At 40.9% G+C, this 22,517-nt stretch overlaps 1 protein-coding gene and 1 long non-coding RNA gene across 3 annotated transcripts; one reads left to right on the plus strand and one right to left on the minus strand.

The window, feature by feature from the left end:
- Positions 1-3,063: 3,063 nt before the first annotated feature.
- Positions 3,064-11,780, minus strand: LOC146685421 (ras-related protein ORAB-1-like). Of its 2 annotated transcripts, XM_085442710.1 has the most exons (7): positions 11,396-11,780; positions 6,674-6,746; positions 5,572-5,667; positions 4,939-5,034; positions 4,390-4,521; positions 3,684-3,930; positions 3,064-3,537 (listed from the first exon to the last, which is right to left on the minus strand). In XM_085442710.1, exons 1-6 carry the CDS (start codon positions 11,407-11,409, stop codon positions 3,730-3,732), a joined length of 612 nt encoding a protein of 203 aa, XP_085298836.1. In that variant the 5' UTR covers positions 11,410-11,780; the 3' UTR covers positions 3,064-3,537; positions 3,684-3,729. The 2 variants fall into 2 exon arrangements, with proteins under 2 accessions (XP_085298836.1, XP_085298835.1); XM_085442709.1 differs by having other exon boundaries at positions 3,064-3,930; positions 11,396-11,779.
- Positions 11,542-12,096, plus strand: LOC146685422 (uncharacterized). Its single transcript, XR_014916976.1, has 2 exons — positions 11,542-11,607; positions 11,740-12,096. It is a non-coding gene; the product is annotated as an uncharacterized LOC146685422 (long non-coding RNA).
- The last annotated feature ends 10,421 nt before the right edge of the window (positions 12,097-22,517 follow it).

The following is a 22,517-nucleotide window of genomic DNA, read 5'->3' on the forward strand; positions in this document are numbered from 1 at the left end:
GCCTCTCTCTGTCTCTGCTAGCAAAGTTGACCCAGACAACAAAGTAAAGCTATTTTTCAGCTACGAGCCGACAGGGACCCCGCCGTATTAGTCAGAGGTCCCTTTACTACAGTTCGGAGTCGCGGACCTTCAGTAATAGTAATAAATCACACAGCAATAGTACATTCACGTTGTTGTAAAAAGCATGATAATATATTAAGTAATCCAAAGTATTCAGAATACGTTACTGTCATTGAGTAACGTAACGGAATACGTTACAGAATACATTTTGGGGCATGTATTCTGTACTCTGTAATGGAATACATTTTAAAAGTAACCTTCCCAACACTGACTATTTATTTTGGATACAACCTGTCCATCATACATTGTGTTATGTGTAGTGAAGTATCTTCATGGTGTTTTAGCTATTCTTTTGCAAATAGAATGGTTTGCAAAAATATCCTCCACAACCTGTTGAAGCCGCTATGATTGCCTGACATCCAGAACCAGGTCTCCCTACGCCTGGTTCTGCTGGAGGTTTCTTCCTTTTAAAAGGGATTTTTTCCACTTCCCTAGGAAAAGCACTTGCTCACGGGGTTGTCTGATTGTAGGGTTAGGAACCTTACAATATAAACCACATTGAGGCAACCGTAACTGTGACTTGTCACTATATAAATAAAATTGAATTTAAAAATGGAATAGTTGTATGAAACAAGTGACTTCAAGAATCAGGATTGGCCCGCCTTTAGTTGGTGTGTGTCATACATTAGCAGCCGGTTCATTTATATCCTGATATGATTTATACTCACTGCAATGCAAATAGTTACAATATTGAACAACTCTCAACTGTTTGTATGACCTTGTATGATCTTTATATTAATGGTTATTAGCATGAAAGTTATGTCTCTGACTAATTCATGCTGCAGACTTGAGACAAGTGACACAACCATGTACAGTAATATATACTCATTATTGATGAGTTCGATGTAAAACAGCAGTCACAAGAAAATATTCAGCTACCCCAGGCTGTGTTGTTGTGGAGCCATACTGAAGTGGACAGTATGTTTAACATTCACACAAAATCTCAGCAGACAACAGTTCCTGGATGAACACTGCAACTAAATCCCAAACATTATTCACTTCACTAATCAGTGGTGGCTGCAAATATAAGCGTTTTAATTAAAACATGTTTAGCCATTACATACCTGGTTACACTGCTCCTGTGTAAGTAAGCAGTTGATAAATGAACTTCTGTCCTTGAAGGTCTGACAGTTTGTGACTAGAGGCTTTACTCTGCACTGCTGCAGGATTTAGACATCAACTAAACCTTTACAGAAATCAGCACATTCAATTCTGAGAATTTAGGGAACCATTTTTAGTTTTTTTTTTTTATCTCCTACTACTATAATTATTCTTTTCTCATTTTCTTGTTTGTAACCTTGGTTACTTTTGTTCATTTGTCTTCCATTTATCTTATTCTTTCATCTGCATTTTATTTTGTTCATTCCCATTGTGCTTTTGATATCCAGCTATTTCCCTCTCCATGTAAACTACCAGTCAAAAGTTGCAGATACATACTGATGAGATCAGCTATATGAAGCAAGATGCATGGAATTATGTATCAAAGAAAAAATATTGGTAAATAACTAAATAAATGGATAGATATGTTTCATATTTTAGATTCCTCAAAGCAGCCACACTTTGCTTTGTTGACAGGGCTGCAAACCCTCGGCCTTCTCTCAGTGAGCGTCATGATGTTGTCACCTGACATGGTCACCTCACAGGTGAGCCTGTCAGCGTTCATTTGTGGAGTTTCTTGCCTTCTTATTGCTGTTGGGACCATCAGTTGTGTTGTGCAGGGCAGGTTGGTAAATAGTTGACAGCCCTATTTGACAGATCCAATCAGCTAATAAAGAGAAACAACAGCCCATCATGACTTTAAGAACTGAAGGTCAGTCAGTCCTAAAAATGGCTAAAACTGACTGTGTGCAGTGCAGTCACAATACCATCAAACACTACAACAAAACAGGCTCACATGAGGACCGTCCCAGAGTCCCCTCTGCTGCTGAGGATACATTCATCCGAGTCACCAGCCTCAGAAATCACAAGTTAACAGCTCCTCAGGTTAGAGCCCAGATAGATGCCACACAGAGCTCCAGTAGCAGACACATCTCACCATCAACTGTTCAGAGACGGTGTGAATCAGGCCTTTATGGTCAAATAGCTGCAGAGAAACCACGACTAAGGAGAAGCAACAAGCAGAAGAGATTTGTTTGGGCCAAGAAACACAAGCAACGGACATTAGACCAGTGGACATCTGTGCTTTGGTCCGATGAGTCTGGCCTCCAGTCACCTGACCCAAGTTTGGGGTGAGATGGACCGTAGAGTGAAGGCAAAAGGACCAACAAGTGCTCAGCATCTCAGGGAACTCCTTCCTGTTGGAAAACCATTTCAGGTGACGACCTCGTGAAGCTCATTGAGAGAATGCCAAGAGTGCACAAAGGAGTAATCAAAGCAAAGGGCAAATATTTTAACGAATCTAAAATATAAAACATGTTTTGAGTTATTTCTGTGTTCATTCATAGTCTTCACGCCGTCAATGAGAACATACAATGTAAAGAGTCATGAAAATAAAGAAAAAACATTCATTGAGAAAGTGTGTCCAAAGCTTTGACTGAGAGTGTATATTATCTTGGATTTCCCCTCCCGTTTGCAGATCAGAAAGGCCTCAGTGTTCTTTTCTTTGCTGAGTATTTAAAATGACATGTTTTAGGGCACAAATGCTTTGGCTCACCCGACGTTAACCGATGCTCCATGGGTTCAGGCTACAGGTCATTTCCGTACAGCAAGTGGAATTTCTTAAGCTTTATGTGCATCCAGCGACACACACAATCGTGTTGTGACTTCTTCTTATCCAGAGTTTGCTTCAAACTGAATTCAGTATTGTGGTTACACCCAGAAATTTGCAGACCCTGTGTATCTGGCAGCAGATATGCCATAAACCTTAAATAAGTAGGCACGTTTTTGTTTGTTTGTTTTTACATCTTACTAAAACTCCCAGACACATCCTCCCATTTCATACAGTCCAGTAATACAATATTTATTTTCAATTTAAGTGTTACATTTTGAGCAACCAACTTACAGTTGTCTTCAGCCACAAATGTAATGCAGAGAAAGTGAAACTGTTTCAATAATGGTTGGAACAAAACAGAACCAAATCTGATTTTACAGATATATACATAATGTTTATGTACATATACTGTTACACTAGACTAAAGCTGCTTAACAGTTGAGACACTGTTGTGCAAAGGTTTGTGAGAAAACTTGGACAAAAAACAAAACAAAACAAGAAACACGCTTGTATCGCAACAGACAGATTATGTAAAAGACTGCAAAATCATCACTGAAGGAAGAGAGAAAGAAAAGGTCGGTACAAACAGAAACCTTAATCATGTATCAACTTTGCTGTAGGAATGCAGAGAAAAAGACACGTCCACCCACACTGCTGTCATGAACTTGTATTCAGGTGACCAAATAAGAGAGAGGAGTCTCACAGCTCTGAAAGGGGGAATGATGGGGATCTTTAGAATTTGTTGTCAATAACTAGACAGTATGACAACAATGATGCACTTTTTGTTTTTTTGGTAGTGTGGCTACATTATATACAGTACAAATACAGGCAACTTCATCTTGTTCTCACATACCAATTTTTTTCTCTTGGGGAGGGGGTTAAACAAAGTGGTTCCTTTCTCAGCAGCATCCACCTGATGAAGTCTTGACAGTAGTGCCTGGAGTCAGCTTGACATTGGGCTTCTCCCCTCCTCCGGCTGTGGCCCCAGGGCCCATCCTCTTCTTGATTTCAGCAGCCATGGTCATGAAGGCCTGCTCCACATTTGTGGCATTCTTTGCGCTGGTTTCCAAAAAGGGGATTCCCAAAGAGTCTGCAAATTCCTGGATACAACAGAGGGACAGAGTCACTTACCTAAGAAAGTAGTGTGTGTGTCATATATACATATATGCATATCACATACATACACACATCTGCTCTGCCTGTCAGGTGTCAAGCCCACTTTATGCAATGACTGATCATGTGTCTGAAGGTAAGAAGGTTCGCCTGTTATCTATGTGCACCATTAATGTAAACTATGACCCCAGGGCTTTAACCCGGTTTCAGTGAAACCCTTATAAGTCACTTATTCATTTGGGATTTTGTTTATGCAGCTGAAAGCACCCAAACCACTTGGCTAAGGTTCATGGAGACAGTTACATTCAAGGGCTCTCTGAAGTGCATTTCTCATTAGAGCCTTACCTTAATGGTAATCCATCTTAAATAAGAAGTCATTCAATGAATGTCCTGCATGTTACACTAACCTCAAGATGGTTTTGGGAAGCTATGTGAGGAAACTTTACCTTTGCTGTTGTGTAGTCCACCACTTTCTTTGTCGTCAGGTCACACTTGTTCCCGACCAGTAGCTTGTTGACATTTTCACTGGCGTAGCGGTCAATCTCCTGGAGCCATTGTTTGACATTATTGAAGGACTCCTGGGACAAGAAACCGATAAACCTGAGCAGTGAGGTTTGAACTTTGGACATTAGACAGAAGATAGAGATCTATTCACAGGCGACGCTCTATGATAGACACGATTTCAACTTAGCCAGTCATCAAATGTGTATCAAAGAGGAATGCTTTCTCATTTCTCTGAGGACAGCATGGCTACACTGTATACTCTGATCAACGCCATCTTTAATGACTCTCAGCTCATGAAATGGAAACATGGTGGTTGGCTTATTTCTTTGGACCTCAGGAACCCAGAAACAGCCAGTCAGATTGTGTTTTGTCATTTAGACAGTAGATGATTAAATGTCATAGTTTATTCTACACAAATTATCAGTGCTGCTGAAAAACATGGATGTATTACAATTGTATTACGTGTGTGAATTATGTGTCGTTTGACTGACCTGATCTGTAACATCATACACTACGATGATACCATGAGCACCTCTGTAGTAGCTGGACGTGATTGTACGAAACCTTTCCTGCCCCGCTGTATCCCACTGTGAAAGGATAAAGATTATCTGGTTGATAGCTGACTTTGCATGAACACAGACAAAGAGAACACACAAAATAACAATACAATTATCTCTACACTGAAAAATTCACTGGACAACAATTTCTAATAGCAACAAAAATACAAGAATACAAGCATCCTGAGTTGTTAGGTCATTCACTCGTCATGTGGTTTGTAATTAAAGTTGCCATGTTCTTGTGAGTATCCATGCACAAAATGAAATTAAAAATAGTGTGTTTGTTCTAAAGCCTAATATAGATTTTCCACTGTTGTTGTCAGTTATCTAAAAAAAAAAAGTACTGGGCAGCAGCTTGGAAACAAGACGTACCAGTAAGTTAGACTAATGAATGCACCGTCTTTCATACGATAAGAAAATAATAGGAAATCAACACAGTTATGGCAGACTAATCTCTTCATGTTTCTGGGTGCACAAATTTCCAAACACAGACATGAACATGAACTGAAAGATGGTGACCGACGGACATGAACATAAGACAGCTTCGTGTAGCAGGAGAGTACTTACAATCTGAAGTTTAATGGTCTTTCCATCTAATTCTATAGTTCGTATTTTGAAATCCACACCAATAGTGCTTATGTAACTTTCTGTGTATGTGTCATCCTGCAAAAAGAAACAAAGGTAATTAGATGATCCATACATCTTGCTCACTTTGTGCTTCAGGATACACACATATATACACACCCATCTAACTCTAGGACATAGTAGCCAAGGCAGGGCTGCTCAATTATGGCAAAAATCATCACTTGTTACTTGAGACAATATTAGGATCACAATTAACAAACAAGACTTTTGTAGTAGGACAGAGGAAGCTCTGGTGTCCCAGTTTTAGACTGGGACATAAACACAGCCTACATTTGAGGATCTGTGCAAAGTTGGCAGTGTGAAATTTATCTCAAAACCTTACACAGGCATGTGATGCGATCTGTGCGTATCAGGCGATTGCTGCACACAGACTGAAGGTTTTGTAGTGAGAGAAATGTTACATGTGGTCTTTGACATTTGCATGCGTGGAGGGATTTCTGATTTCTGAATCTGAAGTTACTTGATTGTGCATAAACAGGTTGGATGTACGCATTTGTAAAAACGTTTTATATGTGGTCACAACGCTCTGTGTTTGTGTACAAATTGGAACACTCATTTGTGAGTCCTCAAAGGTTACACACAAATCAGTGTACACATGTGTAATCTTAGTTTATGTTTGTGGCTCATTTACCTTCTAAGGTAAATGTCTCCCCATAAGAAAAGGTTGCTAAATTTATCAACTAAAACCAGAGTTATGATCAAAATGAATTCATCACATTCACTTTTTCATTTTTAGAAACGCTGGAAGCCAAAAATCTTAACCTTGAGTAATGATTGCTCTACCCAAAAAATGGAGCACGTTACAATGAATGTTACAAACAAGACAGTTGTTTTTATTTTTAAATAAATACTTTGAAGAAACTGCAATAAGTTAATAAAACTACTATTGTGCAGAATGATTTAAGATTATCCAAGTGAAAACATTTTCAAAGGACTGCATGAAACCAATACTGTGACACTGAGACAGTTTAAGTCAAATGGACTTAAAGAAACACCCTTTATTTGCTTTTGGGGCAAAACTTACTGCGAATCGAAGAAGAAGGCAGGACTTTCCAACACCAGAGTCACCAATCAGGAGTAGCTTGAATAAATAGTCACTGTAAGGGAAGGGCACAAATAAAACCTCTAGTTTGAAGATATTATTCATGCTGCCATAGTAAGGAAACACACAAGAACCATTCAGGATATCATGCTTCTTATTCATAAGGTTGCTCTGACCAATACTCAGTCTTAGTTCCATCTAAACATCTTCTTAGATGAAAGGTTACATTTTATGAGCAAAGGGAAACAAACAAACAAACAAACATGACAAGCATCCTTGCTGAACTCTCCCAGATTTACAGAAGTTAGCGTGCTAACGCCTCTCCTCCATTAGTACCAACTCAGCTCGACTTGATTTTAGGGTTTTCTGTTAGGTACTAGGTTTTAGTTTCTACTCGACTGGGGTTCAAAGGGAACCAAGTCAACTTGAAAATGTGATGCCGACAGACTGTGTGCCACCGACTGGCCGATCACTGGTGTCATTCAATGAAACCACGTGTGGCGGGGCGTGGTTTGCAATGCTGCTGCAGGTGCAATGGACGCACCTGCGTGGCATCTGCAATCATGCCTCAGCCGGCTTAAAAGTTTGGAGTTTTGAGTTAAGGTTGTTGTTATTTTGAGCTGGCAGCGGGAGAGCTACAGCTGCATGTGTTTAGCAACCATAACTGTGGGTTAATAAAGATGATCAAAATGCCACTGGGTCTATCGTGCATGTTTACAGTGATGCTGAAACCCAGGATGGGGGGCACAGCAGACCCACAGCTGGGCCGGCAAGGCGGGAAGCTGGAATAACTACTAGAGGTGGGAATCACCATACATCCCACGATACGATATTATCACAATACTTAACGCACGATACGATATTATTGCAATTTTTTAAAATATTTTGCGATATTCAGATTCTGTACATAAAGGTAAACTTTATCAATATTCATTTTATCTAATATCAAAGTCTCACACTCAGTCTTTCTCTCATCTCAGTCAGTTTTATTGTTGACAAACTGAACGGTTTGTATTACAGTCTAGTCCAACTTAACTGAATGCAACCATCTGGTACAATTATAGCTATTCTGAACTATGCAATTTATGAAAACTATGCAGCCCCTGAAGAATTTGAAAGTAAATTAAAACAAAATATAATTTTACATTAAATAAAAAAGTTTTAAACTTAATTAAAATAAAACATGTCTTAAATTAAAATAAGTAAACTCATGTTTATTGCTGCCAAAAAAACAGTTAAACACATTTGGACAGTGAAGGAATGTCAGGATTCTTGCTCAGAAAAAGGATCAACATGCTCTGAAGTCAGAGCACAAAAACCTTTTTTGTAACAAAATATCGATTTCTGCTGTCCCTGCATCGATACATTATTAGCAAACAAAATATCACGATACTACACAGTATCGATTTTTTCCCCCACCCCTAATAACTACGGGTCCAGACTGAGCTCCATTTGCGGAAGATAGGGGCCTCGCTGGCACCACCGCTAACCCCACCAGTGTGCTCCACAGCGCCGGAGTGGAGGAGATCCGGTTGGATCCGGAGCCTGTGCCAGCCCCAAGGGTGTGACCAGCCTGCTGCAGCGCCCGTTCCCACCCCTTGCGTGGGAGCCATTGGGGTTCAGCAGGGGCTGGTGCCCGTTCCTGCGCCCGGAAGAAGGCAGAGGAGACCAAGTCAACCTGAGCCAGAGTGCAGAGCGCCAGAGGCACCATGTGGGGAGCCGCTCCAGGCGGGAGCGGCGTAGGCACCGTGCGGGGAGCTGATCCAACTCGGAGACGCAGCGGTGGAGGCGCCGCGTGAGGAGATGGAGGTGCCCGTGCCTGCGCAACCTAAGCCCGAGGTCGGCGGGCAGGGTAGACCGGTGTCAAGCACGCTGGTGTGGTGCGGCCTGCTTGAAGCCTGCCCAGCTGCACGTGAGCCCCGGCTCACTGCCACGCCTGCTGCACCACTGCTTGCCACATGGGTGGCCCCCGGTCCAGCTCCGGGGCTGCTGCTGGATACGTGGGCGACCCCCGGACCCACCTCAGCACCAGCGCGAGGCGTGTTTGTGATGCCTTGCCACACACCCCGATGTGCGATGGACGCACCTGCACGCCATCTGCAATCACGCCTTGCCGGCTTAAAAGTTTGGAGTCTTGAGGTAACGTTGTTGTTATGTTGAGCTGGCAGCGGGAGAGCTGTGTGTGTTTAGCAACCGTAACCGTGGGTTAATAAAGATGGTCAAAACGCCACTGGGTCCGTCATGCGTGTTTACACCACCATTTCTGAAACCCGGCAATGAGAGACATGGTGGCACAAAAAGCCATACACCAAGGATCAGGTATATCATTGCGTCAACATCCTCTACTGTGTTGTGTTATTGCCACATACAAATTATGTCATGGGGCTGCCTTGCTTTAACAACCCCACACACACTGAGACGGTGTTTATTTTTAATGGTAAATGAGTGAAGCCAAGTAGTGTAGCGTTGAGTAGGTAGTGGAAGAAGTACATGTAACAGTGTGACTTAACACATGAAACCAACTCTCAGGATCAACAAATGCACTGGTTGTTAGACAGCTCTTTCTACTTTACCTGGGCTCTCAGAGTGCTCTATACAACGTTCCTCATTCACAGAAGCACTTTTTTCTATGCAAGTGCTTTCACACACATTCACACTTGGACAGATACATTGAAAAGCAACTTGGGCTTAGTGTCTTGGTGCAGCCAGTCATCGGACCACCCTGTGTGAAGTTAACTGTGGAGAGTGGGTAACAGACTCTCCATTTTCATTCGCCAAAAACCCTGCTGAGGCACATGACAAACTACATACTATGGGTAGAGAATTCAACCCCTATCAACCAAATGAATCACCTTAAAAATGCAACAAAGGCAGGTTTGAAAGCAAACTTTAAACAGGAGGCTTAAGTCTTCATCCATTTTAACAGAGACTCTCCAGTACCCTTCCAGTTCAATTCAATTTATACAGCACCAAATCCCAACAAAGTGTTTTATATTAGCAAGGTAAAGAGTCTCAATAACACAGAAGAAACCATCACAACCAGACAACCCCCTATGAGTAAGCACTTGACGACAGCGGGAAGGAAAATCGTCCTTTTAACAGGAAGAAACCTCCGGCAGGATCAGGGAGGGGCGGGGCCATCTGTCAAGAGTGACTGGAGGAGAGGGCAGGAAGCCACTGGAAAAAGACATTCAAAAAGGATCTATGTCTTATGTATCTATATATATGATATTGATAATATCAAGTCAGGCATTCCTTTTGTCACACAATAAATGTACTTTATATTATTTTTAATCTGTGGATTATTGATAAAACACTTACATTCAGTGGAACATAAAATTTAGCAAAGTTATTAACAATTAATAATTTACCAGTGAATAAAATCAATAATAGCCACAGTCAGTCTTTTCATTTTTCATGAACAGCAAAGCATAAATGCAGAACTTTATTCTCTCAGTATCTCAGTCAGTGTTATCCTGCTTTTGAGGACTAGCTCAGTTCTTTACTTTCTCACTGTAATAAATTCCAATCATTCCCTCTTCGGTAAGCCTGTGACTATGAACAATGGTGGTTCCTGTGAAACGCTAACTGCACTGCTCAACACAACTTTGGCAGCAAACTGACCAGAAAAAAGAATATGAAAAACTTTGGGGTTCAAACTATTAACTCCCATTACAATCAGTCTCCTTGTTTAAAAGAGTCAAACTGTGTAATTTAGACCTTCCTAAAGTACTTGCTTGACATTTTAACCAGAAAGTCTGTATTCATGCATAGAATTCCAAGTTTCCTCGATTCTTTTCATTTTTAAACTGATGAGTTGACCCAAATATCTAGCCTATACCAAGAAAGTGAATCACAAGATTAAGGACTCAACTGAGGTGTACACAGTTATTACTTAACTGTCACTTTGAAAACTATACTTTTAAAATATTTAACAGGAGCTCTGTGTAACAGCTTATTAGAAAGAGGAAAATATCAACAATCAGCCCATGTGAACATTTACAAATGAAAAACATAAGACTGATCCAAAGCTTAAGGCACTAATACTCAAAACTGCAGCGTGGAAGTCTGTCCTGCATCATGTGACCAACACATGACTGGGACTGTGAAAGGAGCGTTAAAGCACAACCAGGCTATAAGACTGAAAACTGACTCATAGACAGCAAAGACCAAAACCAACAATTTGCACGTAAACAGTGGGTCCATTCTGCCACAGCACCTGCTGTATACAATAACCAGATCAGCAACAGGTCATGTATGCTAAGGTAAATTATTTAGGGCCCCGTAATGACAAGTTGATGAATTTAGCAAAAATACGGGTGATGGCTCAATAATATAATTTTAACCAGATTAAAGAAGCTGTTAAGCATAACAAAAGCGGTTACTTTTTCCCTTCCTGCATCTGAAACACCGGGAACCAACACCAGAGTCTCCAGGGTGCTGGCCTAACAGCTGGCTAGCACTGTGACAACCTATAAGACACCACTGCTTCACGTGAACATAGAGTGTTAAGAGTACAGTATCGGCCTGGACGTTTCGGCTAGGGTCAGCTGATGTTCCTAGCTAACCTAGCTCAACTGCTAGGTTACAACTCAACATCAAGTTATTTGCCAACGCCAACTTACTTGTTAGCGCAGAGCTAGTCTTAGCTAGCTGACCAAAATGTAACACAACTTTATGTTTACGTGTAAGTATGATACTTACTATTCTGGATTCATTGTTGACTCGTTGAATAGTGTATCTCTTCAAGTGAATGTCCCCTTTATTTCTGTACAGATAAACAGCGTTCGTTACGACTAGCTTACTCTGGTTTCCAAACCAAAACCGGTTAGCTGTTCCTCAGTAAAAATCCAAAATGGCTGCAACGTCCACCAGGAAGCAGCTAACATTAGCCAACTGTGTCAGCCGAGTCAGGGGTAACACAAATTACGAAACCCGCTTTCACGAATAAAACAGACCTATATTGCGTTTTACAGCGGTAACGCTAAAGTGAACACACAGGTGATATGGGCAGACGTCTGGCGAACCGGCCTTTTCTCTCCCTCCAGCTGAGTATGTGTCGTTACCGCAACAGCGAACTGTCAAGCTCCGTAGGAGGGATTACATCATTTAGTGAAACGTGGCAAAGAGGAGTCAACCTGTGCACCGTGTCAAACTACAAATGATACACAACTTCCGGGAAAACACTTCAGTATAAACCATAAACCTGGATGTTGAACTTATAATATTTTATGGAGTCAGTGGACAGTGACCGGTCATGAATGCTGCACTCCAGCAGCTTCGCACTCTGCACCAACGCGCAGTGCTACATGCCTTGTTTTGGTTTGCCATTGTGTTGTCGATATTATCAGATTATTCTGTTATGTACAATGAAAGCAAAGAATAAAACAATCTATATAAGTTTATTTATAACGTTATGATTCTCTCTTCCGGTCACATACCGATTTATTGTATCAAACTTGACAATAAACTCGACTGTATGTTTCTTTCTGCTGTTACGTCCCAGACAGCACATTTATTTGATTGTTTCTAGCAGACAAACGCAGCAGTGCTATTATTGTAAATAAAATACAAGTTCTATATTAGAAGTTAATAAACAATGACAGAAAGAAGACTTCCTTTATTCCAGAAACTTCTGTCCTCCTGAGTTCATGAGTGTGTCACGAGTCATGGCTGTGTCATCACTCCGCGCTGAGGAAATACATGTGATTAAAAACACTGGTGATCATGTCACCACATGCAGTTCGGCTACAAGAGTCACTTGTTTAAGTTACAAACGTTTTTCCACGAGCAGTAAGTAAATACTGTGTTTTGCTTGATCTTTAAGACCAATCGCTGCCGAAAGTATCCACATCAGCTGTTTCAGTTCTCTAAGGAAATGAGCGTCAGCGCGTCCTTTATTTCTTCTGTTATCATAGGATACAGCGAGCTATCCTTGATGAAAGGGGAGGAGAAAACGCAGTCCCATAGTTCATTGCGGCGCACAACTCGTCATAATGAACAAAGTGGCGCAGATGATGTAAATATTCATTGTAACTGCGTTTTCTATTTAACGTCATAACCTGTTGATACGTTATAAGATCTGTTAAACGCACAGCTGAACCCTGACCATCACACTACTGGAGTAAAAACTGGTTGTTGAATTGAAAGATTATGGTCTATGAACTGGTAACACTGGTTTTGTATAATCAGTTTTCATTACAGCTGAGCTTTGCTGTATTGCAGTCTTCAGGATTCATTTGTACTTCGGTACAGGTCAGTTAGGATAAGTAATAAATGGAAGGAAATTTGACCTCAGTCATAGAAATCCAAAACAGTATAGCAGTAAGTTATCACATAAAATGGAAAAAGCAGTCACAGTTAACATTTACATTTACTTGACCCACGACAGCTGTGCTCAGACTGATGACCTGTCCACGGGGTGCCTCATCTCTCAGCCTATGCTTGCTGGGTAGGCTCCAGCCCCCCGCGACTCTCATAAGGATAAGTGGAAGAGGATGGATGATCGGCACCATTTTGTTTATTATGTTGATTGTTTTCAGTTCTCCTTTCATAAATGCTAGTCTGACGCTAAAGGAGGCAATAAAGGAAGCACTGGTGCTCCTTTCATTAGTAATTGGAGTACTGGAATAGCTCTATTTATGGTCCCCAGGCAGATGGTCACTGGTCATGGCAGATGAACGTCCCTCCCTGAGCCTGGTTCTTCCAGGGAGGTTTTCAAGTGTGTGTGTGTGGGGGGGGAGGGGGTCCCATGTTGGGGTTTTCACCATTTTCTTTGTATTATGTCTATGTATTACCTGTATAAAGTGCATTGAGTCACCTTTTGTTGTGATTTGGAGCTATATAAACAAAGTCTCTGTCAGTACTCTTGCTGCAGCAACTGAAGGCTTTTCAGGGAGTTTTAGTCCAGCTGAAAAGTAATATATACATTAATTAATTTCTCATCATCACTCTGAGACAGGACATTTCTCATTTTAGAGATGTTGCACAAATGGAAGAAAGCAGTCTTACATATTTGTTTAATATGTGCATTGAAGGACATGTCCTGGTCAAAAATGACTCCAAGGTTCCTCACAGCGTTACTGGAGGCCAAGGTAGTGCCATCCAGAGTAAGAATCTGCTTAGATACCATATTTCTAAGCTTTTCAGGGCCGAGTACAATAACCTCAGTTTGATCTGAATTAAGAAGCAGAAAATTAGAGGTCCTCCCAAAAGGCCATTTCTTTACAACTTTAAGACATTCCTGCAGTTCGATTAATTGGTGTGTGTTATCTGGCTTCAAGATGGATAATGTTGGGTATCATTTGCATAGCAGTGAAAATGAGTCAGAGAGATAAGATGACTCCACCATCAGCATCAGTAAGAAGATCACTTTTCACCTTCACCAAAGCTGAACGGACGGCAGTCGGGGAGCTGGTCCTGACTGTTGTCTGTGCTTATGCGTTTGTGACAGTTCAGAGTACACGACCTCATTGGAATCCTTCGTGGTACTTTAGAGCGCTCCACATGGGGACTCTGTTGTCTTAGTGGGAGACTTCAATGCTCATAATGGCAACGACAGTAAGACCTGGAGGGCCAATGAGGTGAATGACCTGGCAGATCTAAACCAGAGCGGTGTTCTGTTCCTGGACTTCAGTGCAAACAGCATTGTCTCATCAGATCTGTGGCCACCTTGATGCTTTGGAGGAAGTAATTGCCAAAGTTAACTATCAATTGGAGAAAAACAGTCTAAATAAATATCAGTGGTATTGAAAGTCGCTCTACATAATGTTACATCTATGAAATTGTTATTTTTTCTCTAATGGTTAAAATTTTATTTGTGAAGGAGTTATTAAAGTCATTACTAGTTAACGTTAAAGGGATGGTTGGCTCAACAGAGCTCTGACTGTTTGTCAGCCTGGCTACAGAGCTGAAGAGAAACCTGGGGTTGTTCTTATTTTCTTCAATCAGTGAGGAATAGTACGATGTTCTGGCTTTGCTGAGGGCTTTCTTATAAAGCAACAAACTATTTCTACAGGCTAAATGATGATGAAATTAGCAAGACACCATTTCCTCTCCAGCCTACGAGTCATCTGCTTTAAGGTGTGTGTTTGAGAGCTGCATCATGGAGTACAGTACTTTTGATGTGAGGCTTTTTCAGAAGAGCTACAGTATCCAGAGTCGCAGTGAAGAAGTTCAATTATTAATAAGATAAGCAACTTCTGTGGGAGTGGAGTTCAGGTATCTGCTCTGCACTGTGTTGGGATCTAAAGAAGATAACAGTGGAGGAATTGTTTTTCACAAAGGCCGTTCATAAGACTGATATTAATTTATGCATTTTTATTTCTGTCAAATCATGTTTTGTGAATTGCTTTTGCTATTGTACCCAACCTTTACACATAAGAGCAACTTTTGACACATTAAAAGCCATGACAGTTAAACATGTAAGCTGGTCACTACTACACTGGTAACTGTCAGTCTGAGTGACATCAGCAACTCTCTCAAGGAACTGATAGTGTCTAAATATATGCAAATGAGAAAAGTGATGAATAAATATGAAATATAGTTTCTGCTTTGTTATGTAGAGGCCAGGACACGTGATCGTGTGTATAAGGGGTGCAATACATGCTCGCATATTTAGCAGTACTGGTTTGTGAATAATGTGTACAGAGTGAGAGGATAAGGCTGCAATGCTGCCAGTTTTGTATTTCTTTCTTTTTTATTACCAGGAAATGCTGTGCAGAGCCAAATCACCAATCCTTTCAACAATATTCACACGTGCTCTGTGTGTATTGAAACTTGGATTTATCTGATTTTTCTGTGCTCTGGTGTTTTCTTGTTGTCTGAAAAATAAAAACATTTCCAGAAGCCACTGAGCTTTATCTTTTGTATATGACAGCTTTGTACTAAGCTCTAAATATGTGATCACAAGCAACAAACAGATAATAACAGACTTTTAAAACCAGGGTGTGTGAATGCTGATTGATCTTTTTATTTATGTATTTATTTTTAATCCTACGGGAACACAGGTTGTGCTGTACCAGCAAAAGATATTTTACAGGATCATCATTAATAGATCGAACGCGTGACATATGATCACAATTTGTCAGCTTTTCTGATGATTTGGGAGTACCCGAAGAGCCTGTGGATTTAGGTAGATGATCATTTCTCAGACTTCTGATCGAAGCTTTGTGCCTGTCTCCAATGTTTGAGGGTAAACTTGATAGTACTGGTATATATTGATTTCAAGTTGATATCAGGTGCTGCACTTTAAACAATCATTTGTCAATATCACTTTTGTATGATCAGTTCTTGTCAAGCATCTCGTATGGACGCAGTGTCACACTTTCACTACTTCGAGCCATGAGGGAGAACAGGCAGAGTAAGCCCTGCACACTCTTCTCTTGCTTTGTTGATGGCCCAGATTCAGATTTAAAAAATTTGGAAAAATTAAAAAGGTACAACTGATTTCCCAGTTGGTGAATATGTTATGTTATTACGACCATCTCATTCCACTCACGTGAATTAGGGCCTTCATTTTTTGTGTGTTTTCTATTTGCAGGTTAAAGAGTGTAAATTCTTTGAAGATCTGATCGCAGCAGCTGGCTGCCTGGAAGACAAGAATCTGCTTGTACATGACATTGTTGTGTTCCAATGCACAAAGAGGCATGTATGTGTTTACTTATTTATTATTGTTCAATAAGTGACTCAAACGCAGGCAGATTGCCTTGTTTTCTGGGTTTTTGGTGGGACATTTCTTTGTGCATAGCTAGAGCATAACAGGTGACCACATGACATGAAAAATACAGGTTTGGGATATGCACTTGAATAATGTGAATAATCTAAGCTAAATGTTTGTGATTACTTTATCTCCTTTGATCCATTCATTTTTATTTAAAAGACAAACTTTTAAAAAAGTATATGCACCAATAAAAACACTTGTTTCCATACTTCATATTGGACCTGCCTGTGCTGTGATTGGACGCTGTGTTTTTGCATTGACCTTTCAGCAAATGTTCAGATGCTCCAGGTGTTTTTACCTGTCAGATCAATTATTTTTCTACAAGTGTACAAATGCTCTCAAGGTGAATGGTAGGAGGTAAAACTAATGACAATGAATTTAATAATAATGGATACTTTATTGATCCCCATGGGGAAATTACTTGTTTTTTCTCTGCATTTGACCCATTCACTCAGTGAAGCAGTGGGCAGCCCACTAAGCAGGCGCCCGGGGAGCAGTGTGTAGGGACGGTACCTTGCTCAGGGGTACCTCAGGGTAGCCGTTAAGTGGATTCGAACCGCCGACCTTCCGATCATGGTGCGACCACTTTACCTACTGAGCTATCCCTGCCCCTAATTTAAATGTAAAGATTCACTAACAGTGATATTATTCTGACAGTAACACGACCTGGAAGTTCGAGCTTTTAGTAATAACATAAAATGGTCACATGTTCAATAAAGTTTCTCATTAACTATAACTGTATAAAACTCATGAACTGGATGTAAATCTATCTGCGGACCTTTTTTAAAAATAAATAAAATTGTTTGGTAGAGATGTGGCATATGTGCATGGCTCATATAAAACTCTCACACATTGGCACACATGAAAAGACAAAAGAAAAGACAAGAAATTCTAGTATTCTAACCATGACTCAGAACTCCAATCTGGCTTTGTTTTACAGGAAAATTGATACAAATTTGCCATTTCACTCTATTTTTGTATTTCTAACACTGACCTTACTTTTACACCTATGCATACGTCTTCATTGTGCCACAGTCTTGTAGTGAGGTGATGACAGTAACGTCTCCTGAGCACCTCCTATTTTTCACTAGTTCTAAGATTAAACTAAGCACGTTCCCAATAATGCTGTAAATGAGTGGTTTTTATGCGTAATAAACAAGGAACAACCAAACCCAAGCCTTTTTTTTCAGTGAATATGCACATTGGTTAATTTTTTTCTTTGTTTTTGGCTTTTATTTCCTGGTGTTCTGCTTTAATATTGTTTATCTGAGTTACTGACTGCATTACAGCTTTCGTGCAATTCTCACAGCATTACAATTAATGCAGTTCTCAAATCACACTTTTATTATTTTACTCACACGTTTACTGTGCACTTCTCACTTGAATCTGACAACTCATCAGAGCAGTTTGCACTTTTGTGAATCATAACTCTGGGTCACTGAGGTTCCTGAATACTTAACAGCATTGTATTCACGTTTTCAATCATGACTTCAAACCTTTTTCAAATATGTTTGAAAGAACAAACACAGTAACACACTTTCAGCAGTTTATTGCAACAAATAGAAACACAAACTTTCATTTTTGTGTCAAAGCTGTTCATCCAAATTTCCAATTTGTCAGGTGAACTGAACTTCAGGTAAGAAGTTATGACCAGGGCCCTGTTTCAGGAAGCCGGTTTAGAAAACTCAGAGTGAAAAACGATACGCAGGGTTGAGTAACCCCGAACTGTCCAACTCGGAATATTCGGTTTCAGAAAGGCTGATAACAATTAGTTCAGTCAACGCGGAGTTGCTTTAACCCCAAGTGAAGCGCGCGGACGAGGATACATAAAGCCCTGATTAGTGGAGCACAGATTAAGCGAGTCACCATGGAGACGGAGGGAAAGAAGGCGTGATCAATGTATTTTACAGCGCTTGAGGCCGAAATTCTGATGGCAGTATATGCCGATAACATCCAAATTCCGCGGAAAAAAGTAACACAGCCACAGCTGCAAAAGCATGCATGGCAAAACATAGCCGACAGAGTCAATGCGTGAGTGTTAATTTAAACATTGATCGAGGGATTTCCACCCATTTAACACGTTATTTTATCATATGTTATTTTATTTGTTATTTTATACATTTTATTTTGTGATGTGATGTGAGCGCAGGTGCAACCCAACAGGCCCCAAACGTTCCTGGCAGCAAGTAAAAATGAAATATAAAAATATAGTCCAAACAGGTAAGGTGTAATTGTATTATGAGCCATAGTGCTTGGTCTGTTTGTCCCATGTAAATCAATTGCAGTTAGAGGCTACATTAATTTTCTTTCTGTAAGCACTTATTGAAATTATCTGAGCACATTACAAGTACATATTTGCTTACTCTGTATGCTCAAATGTGGCCCGTTATAGCCAACAGAAAAAAAGCGGAGGCCCGAAAAACAGGTGGGGGTCCTCCACCACCACCACTCACAGAGGCTGAGCAGTTGGCCCTCAGCCAAAACAGTGGGCGCCCTGTGGCTGAAGGCATCTCTGCGGGGACATCCTCTGAGTCAATAACCCCGCAAGACACAAGTGCCTACATAGGGGGTAAATTCAAAATAATACATGATGTGCATACATCCTTTCTTCACAGTCACCTTTGCAGTGCGACTCATTCATTTGATAAACTCTTTACCATAATGGATTATTTTGTAGTGAAGTTATGTTCCTACTGATTTTGCCTTCCCTCAGTCTTGGTTGTCTTTGAGAGCATAATGACAATGAAGTGTAAGGTGATAGGTATGTTTGTTAATTGCCATTTGGTCCCTTGTAAGTTATAAGTGACCTGTATAAACCTCATATTCTATCAGTTGATGGTGATGGTGTACTGCATCTGGTGCAGCCTCCTGTTGAGCCAGACCAACATGCAGTTGTGAGTAATACTCCACAGATTATATGAGTGTACAGTAGAACAGCAATGTTGTTTATTTCTTTACTACAGGAAAATAATGAAGAAACATTGACAGCTGTTACAGAGGAGGAAGCAACAGAGACACTTTATGAGGTGTACATCTTTTAATACTTTGTGTACAGGAAACACAGGCGACCAATAAAGCCAGTTGAACAAAAAATCTGTTTATTCTTCTTTCAACATGTTGAGGTGATGGGTCAAAAGAAATGATTGTGACATATGGTGTCTCTGACTGCTCTTCCATCTTGTATGTCCGTGGGAGGGTCAGGATGTTCATGGTTTGGATCACTGCTGATGTTTGGTTCAGAAGGACAGTGTTCTCCTCTAATTGTGGCAATGTTGTGAAGAATCACACATGCCACAATAATGTCACATGCCCTTTCTGGGGTGACCCTGAGTCTTTGCAGGCACTGGAACCGGGCCTTAAGCATTCCGATAGTCATTTCAATTCTGGCTCTTGTCCTGCAATTAGCCAGATTATATCGCTGCTGTGGGCCCGGTTCAGGGTCAGGGTAAGGGGTAAGCAAATAGGGTAAACATGGATACCCCCTATCACCAAGCAAGTAGCCAGTGAACTCTCCTAAGACAGAAGGATACACTTCAGTTCAAATGTCCCTGAAGCAATTGGTCTTTATATATTTTAAAGTATTCTCAACTCACCATGTCCAAATTTTGTGCTCAGTGTACATTCACGGAATATTTGTGAGTCATGGACAGAGCCTGGCCACTTGGCTTCCACATTTGTGATAATGTTGGCAGCATCATATATGATCTTCACAGTGCAGAGAACACAAATTAGCATCCATTACTATGATAAAATAATTTGTTAGTTTGAAATGCTACAGGGAACTATGTACCTGTACATTAATGCTGTGGAAAGACTTCCTGTTCACATAGTCTCCTTCATTTACTGAAGGAGCAATGACTGGAATGTGAGTGCCATCTATACACGCCTGGGAATCCTGAAAATAAATGTAAAATTTAAGTAGTAGTCCAAGTATCACCACATCATAAATTAAGTTTTGGTCATCCTGATACCTGCAATTTTGTGGCATCCCTCTTTGATAAATCTTGTGGGTCTGTGACCGGGGAACACCACAAACGAGTACAGGAGACGTTTCAGTGCAACTGTAACATTCCTGACTGCCCGACAGACGGTAGCCTTGGAAACGTGCTCAGCGTCACCAATATTATACAGAAAGCTCCCGTTTGCAAGAAACCGAAGTGCAATACAAATAATATGTACAGAACTGAGAGCATGTCCGCGATGTGTCACATGCGTAATATATGGCCTGAGGATGTTATTCAAATAACTTATAGATTGTGCTGAGAAACGGTAACGTTCGCACAGAAAATCATCAGGAAATGATAACATGTCCAAACGCGCTCTAATCACTCTCTCCCGGCGGAGAGCTCTGCGGAGAATTTGGGCTTCACGATCTACTGGCTCTTCAAGGAAGGGACACGCCATGTCCGACACTTCCTACTGTCAGGTTTCCGACAAAGGGGCGGAGACAGTCAGGGTTAGTTGTAGTAAACCTGCTAGGGGGCAGGTTAGCTTCACGGCGTGTGTCGTCATAGTGACTCACTCAGGCTTCAGCTGAACTCGCTTTGTGAAACCGAAAACCCAGAGTTTTCGTTAACTCAGGGTATACTTACTCAGTTTTTCCACTAAACCGGCTTCCTGAAACAGGGCCCTGCAGTCCATCTGGGTCAGATATGAACCAAGTTTAGGTGGAGTTTATTTTCGTTGTGCTAACTTTTTCGTACTGCGTGCTAGCTAGCATGACGGAGTTTCTATACACCTGGGTGGGTGCTATGATACTGATGTTGAACTTTATTTTGTTCATAAGGTTAATTATTATGATGCAAACCATCCCCTAAAAAAAGAATCGTCTCGTATTCAGAGAAAATATTTCACGTTTCGTATTGAGCTGAGAAGGAACACAGTTTGTCCCGACTTCAGCTACAATGGACAAAGACACAAAGCTGGAGTTATTCTGTGTTTATGCTGCACAGCTGCCTCTTCTCTCCTGTTTCTACCGGTACTTCAATCATGAAACTGATCAATGATCAGCTGATCGTCTCTCTTGTTTGTTTATCGCTCACTTTGTGCCAGAAAGAGGAAACCAGCGGATGTCGCGGTAAACAACAGCAGCACGTTTAAGCTTGATCAGCTGTTGTTAGAATTTATTTAATATTAATTTCTAGTATCAGCTGATGTTTGCTGGAGCCACAGCTGTAAAGCTGCTGGTCATGATGTCGGTTTGGATATGTGGTGAGAGGGAAACATGAAGATGAAACCAGGAGATGTCCTTACTGAATCATCAGAGCTGTGATGGAGAAACAGGTTTACCTTTTAAGTGACATGAATGAGTTGAAGGGAAGTTATGAACTGTTTCTGAGAGACAAATAACACCAGGATCCTTTTTTAGGTAGCTGACAGCTGGTAACTGTGCAGGGGCGGGTCTAGCAAAGTGTTGCCAGGGGGCCAGGTAGGGCATTAAAAGGGAGAGGTGGGCACAAGGAAATACTTTTCTTTCTTAGTCTCATTTAAAATGTCTCGCTTTTAATAAATAATTATCTGAATCTTACAACCAACGATTGATAGATTGATGCATATATACCATCAGAACAGTGTACATCACTGTCACAACAGTGTTTATTTTCATTCAAAGGCTTTATGATTTTTCCTATAATGGTGGGCCGGTCTCTAGTCAAAATGCCCGGGTCAATTTTCTGTCCCAGTCCAGCCCTGTAAGCAGCTCATCTGCAGTCTGGTGTTACCTACATCTTCCTATTCAGAAGGCAGAATTTCCGAGTTCTGAGTACAATCAAAAGCACCACGACTGCAGTTTTTGTGTTGGATGTAAAAGGCGCACATGACGCTGTGACGTAGCCTAGAATCATGGCAGCAGTCAATGATGGTCCAGGCGTGGGATTTCTCTCGTGGAAATATGCACATTATCTTTTCCTTTCTATTGGTAGGTGGCACAGTGCACTGTGGCAGGATAGTGCTAACATGTAAGCAAGCTAGAAGACTTACAGTCTTGCTGGGTATCCAGTTACGGAAGCAACAGATTAACAAGAGAATTCTGAGTAAAACCAAAGTTACTTTCCCTAGTAACTAGTTACTTTGAAAGTAACGAGTAACTTGAAGTAACTGAGTTAC

Source organism: Copadichromis virginalis, linkage group LG19, assembly GCF_057382275.1.
Source record: "Copadichromis virginalis isolate Kocher_CV1m ecotype Utaka linkage group LG19, C_Virginalis_male_GT1.1, whole genome shotgun sequence".
NCBI classification, from domain to species: domain Eukaryota; kingdom Metazoa; phylum Chordata; class Actinopteri; order Cichliformes; family Cichlidae; genus Copadichromis; species Copadichromis virginalis.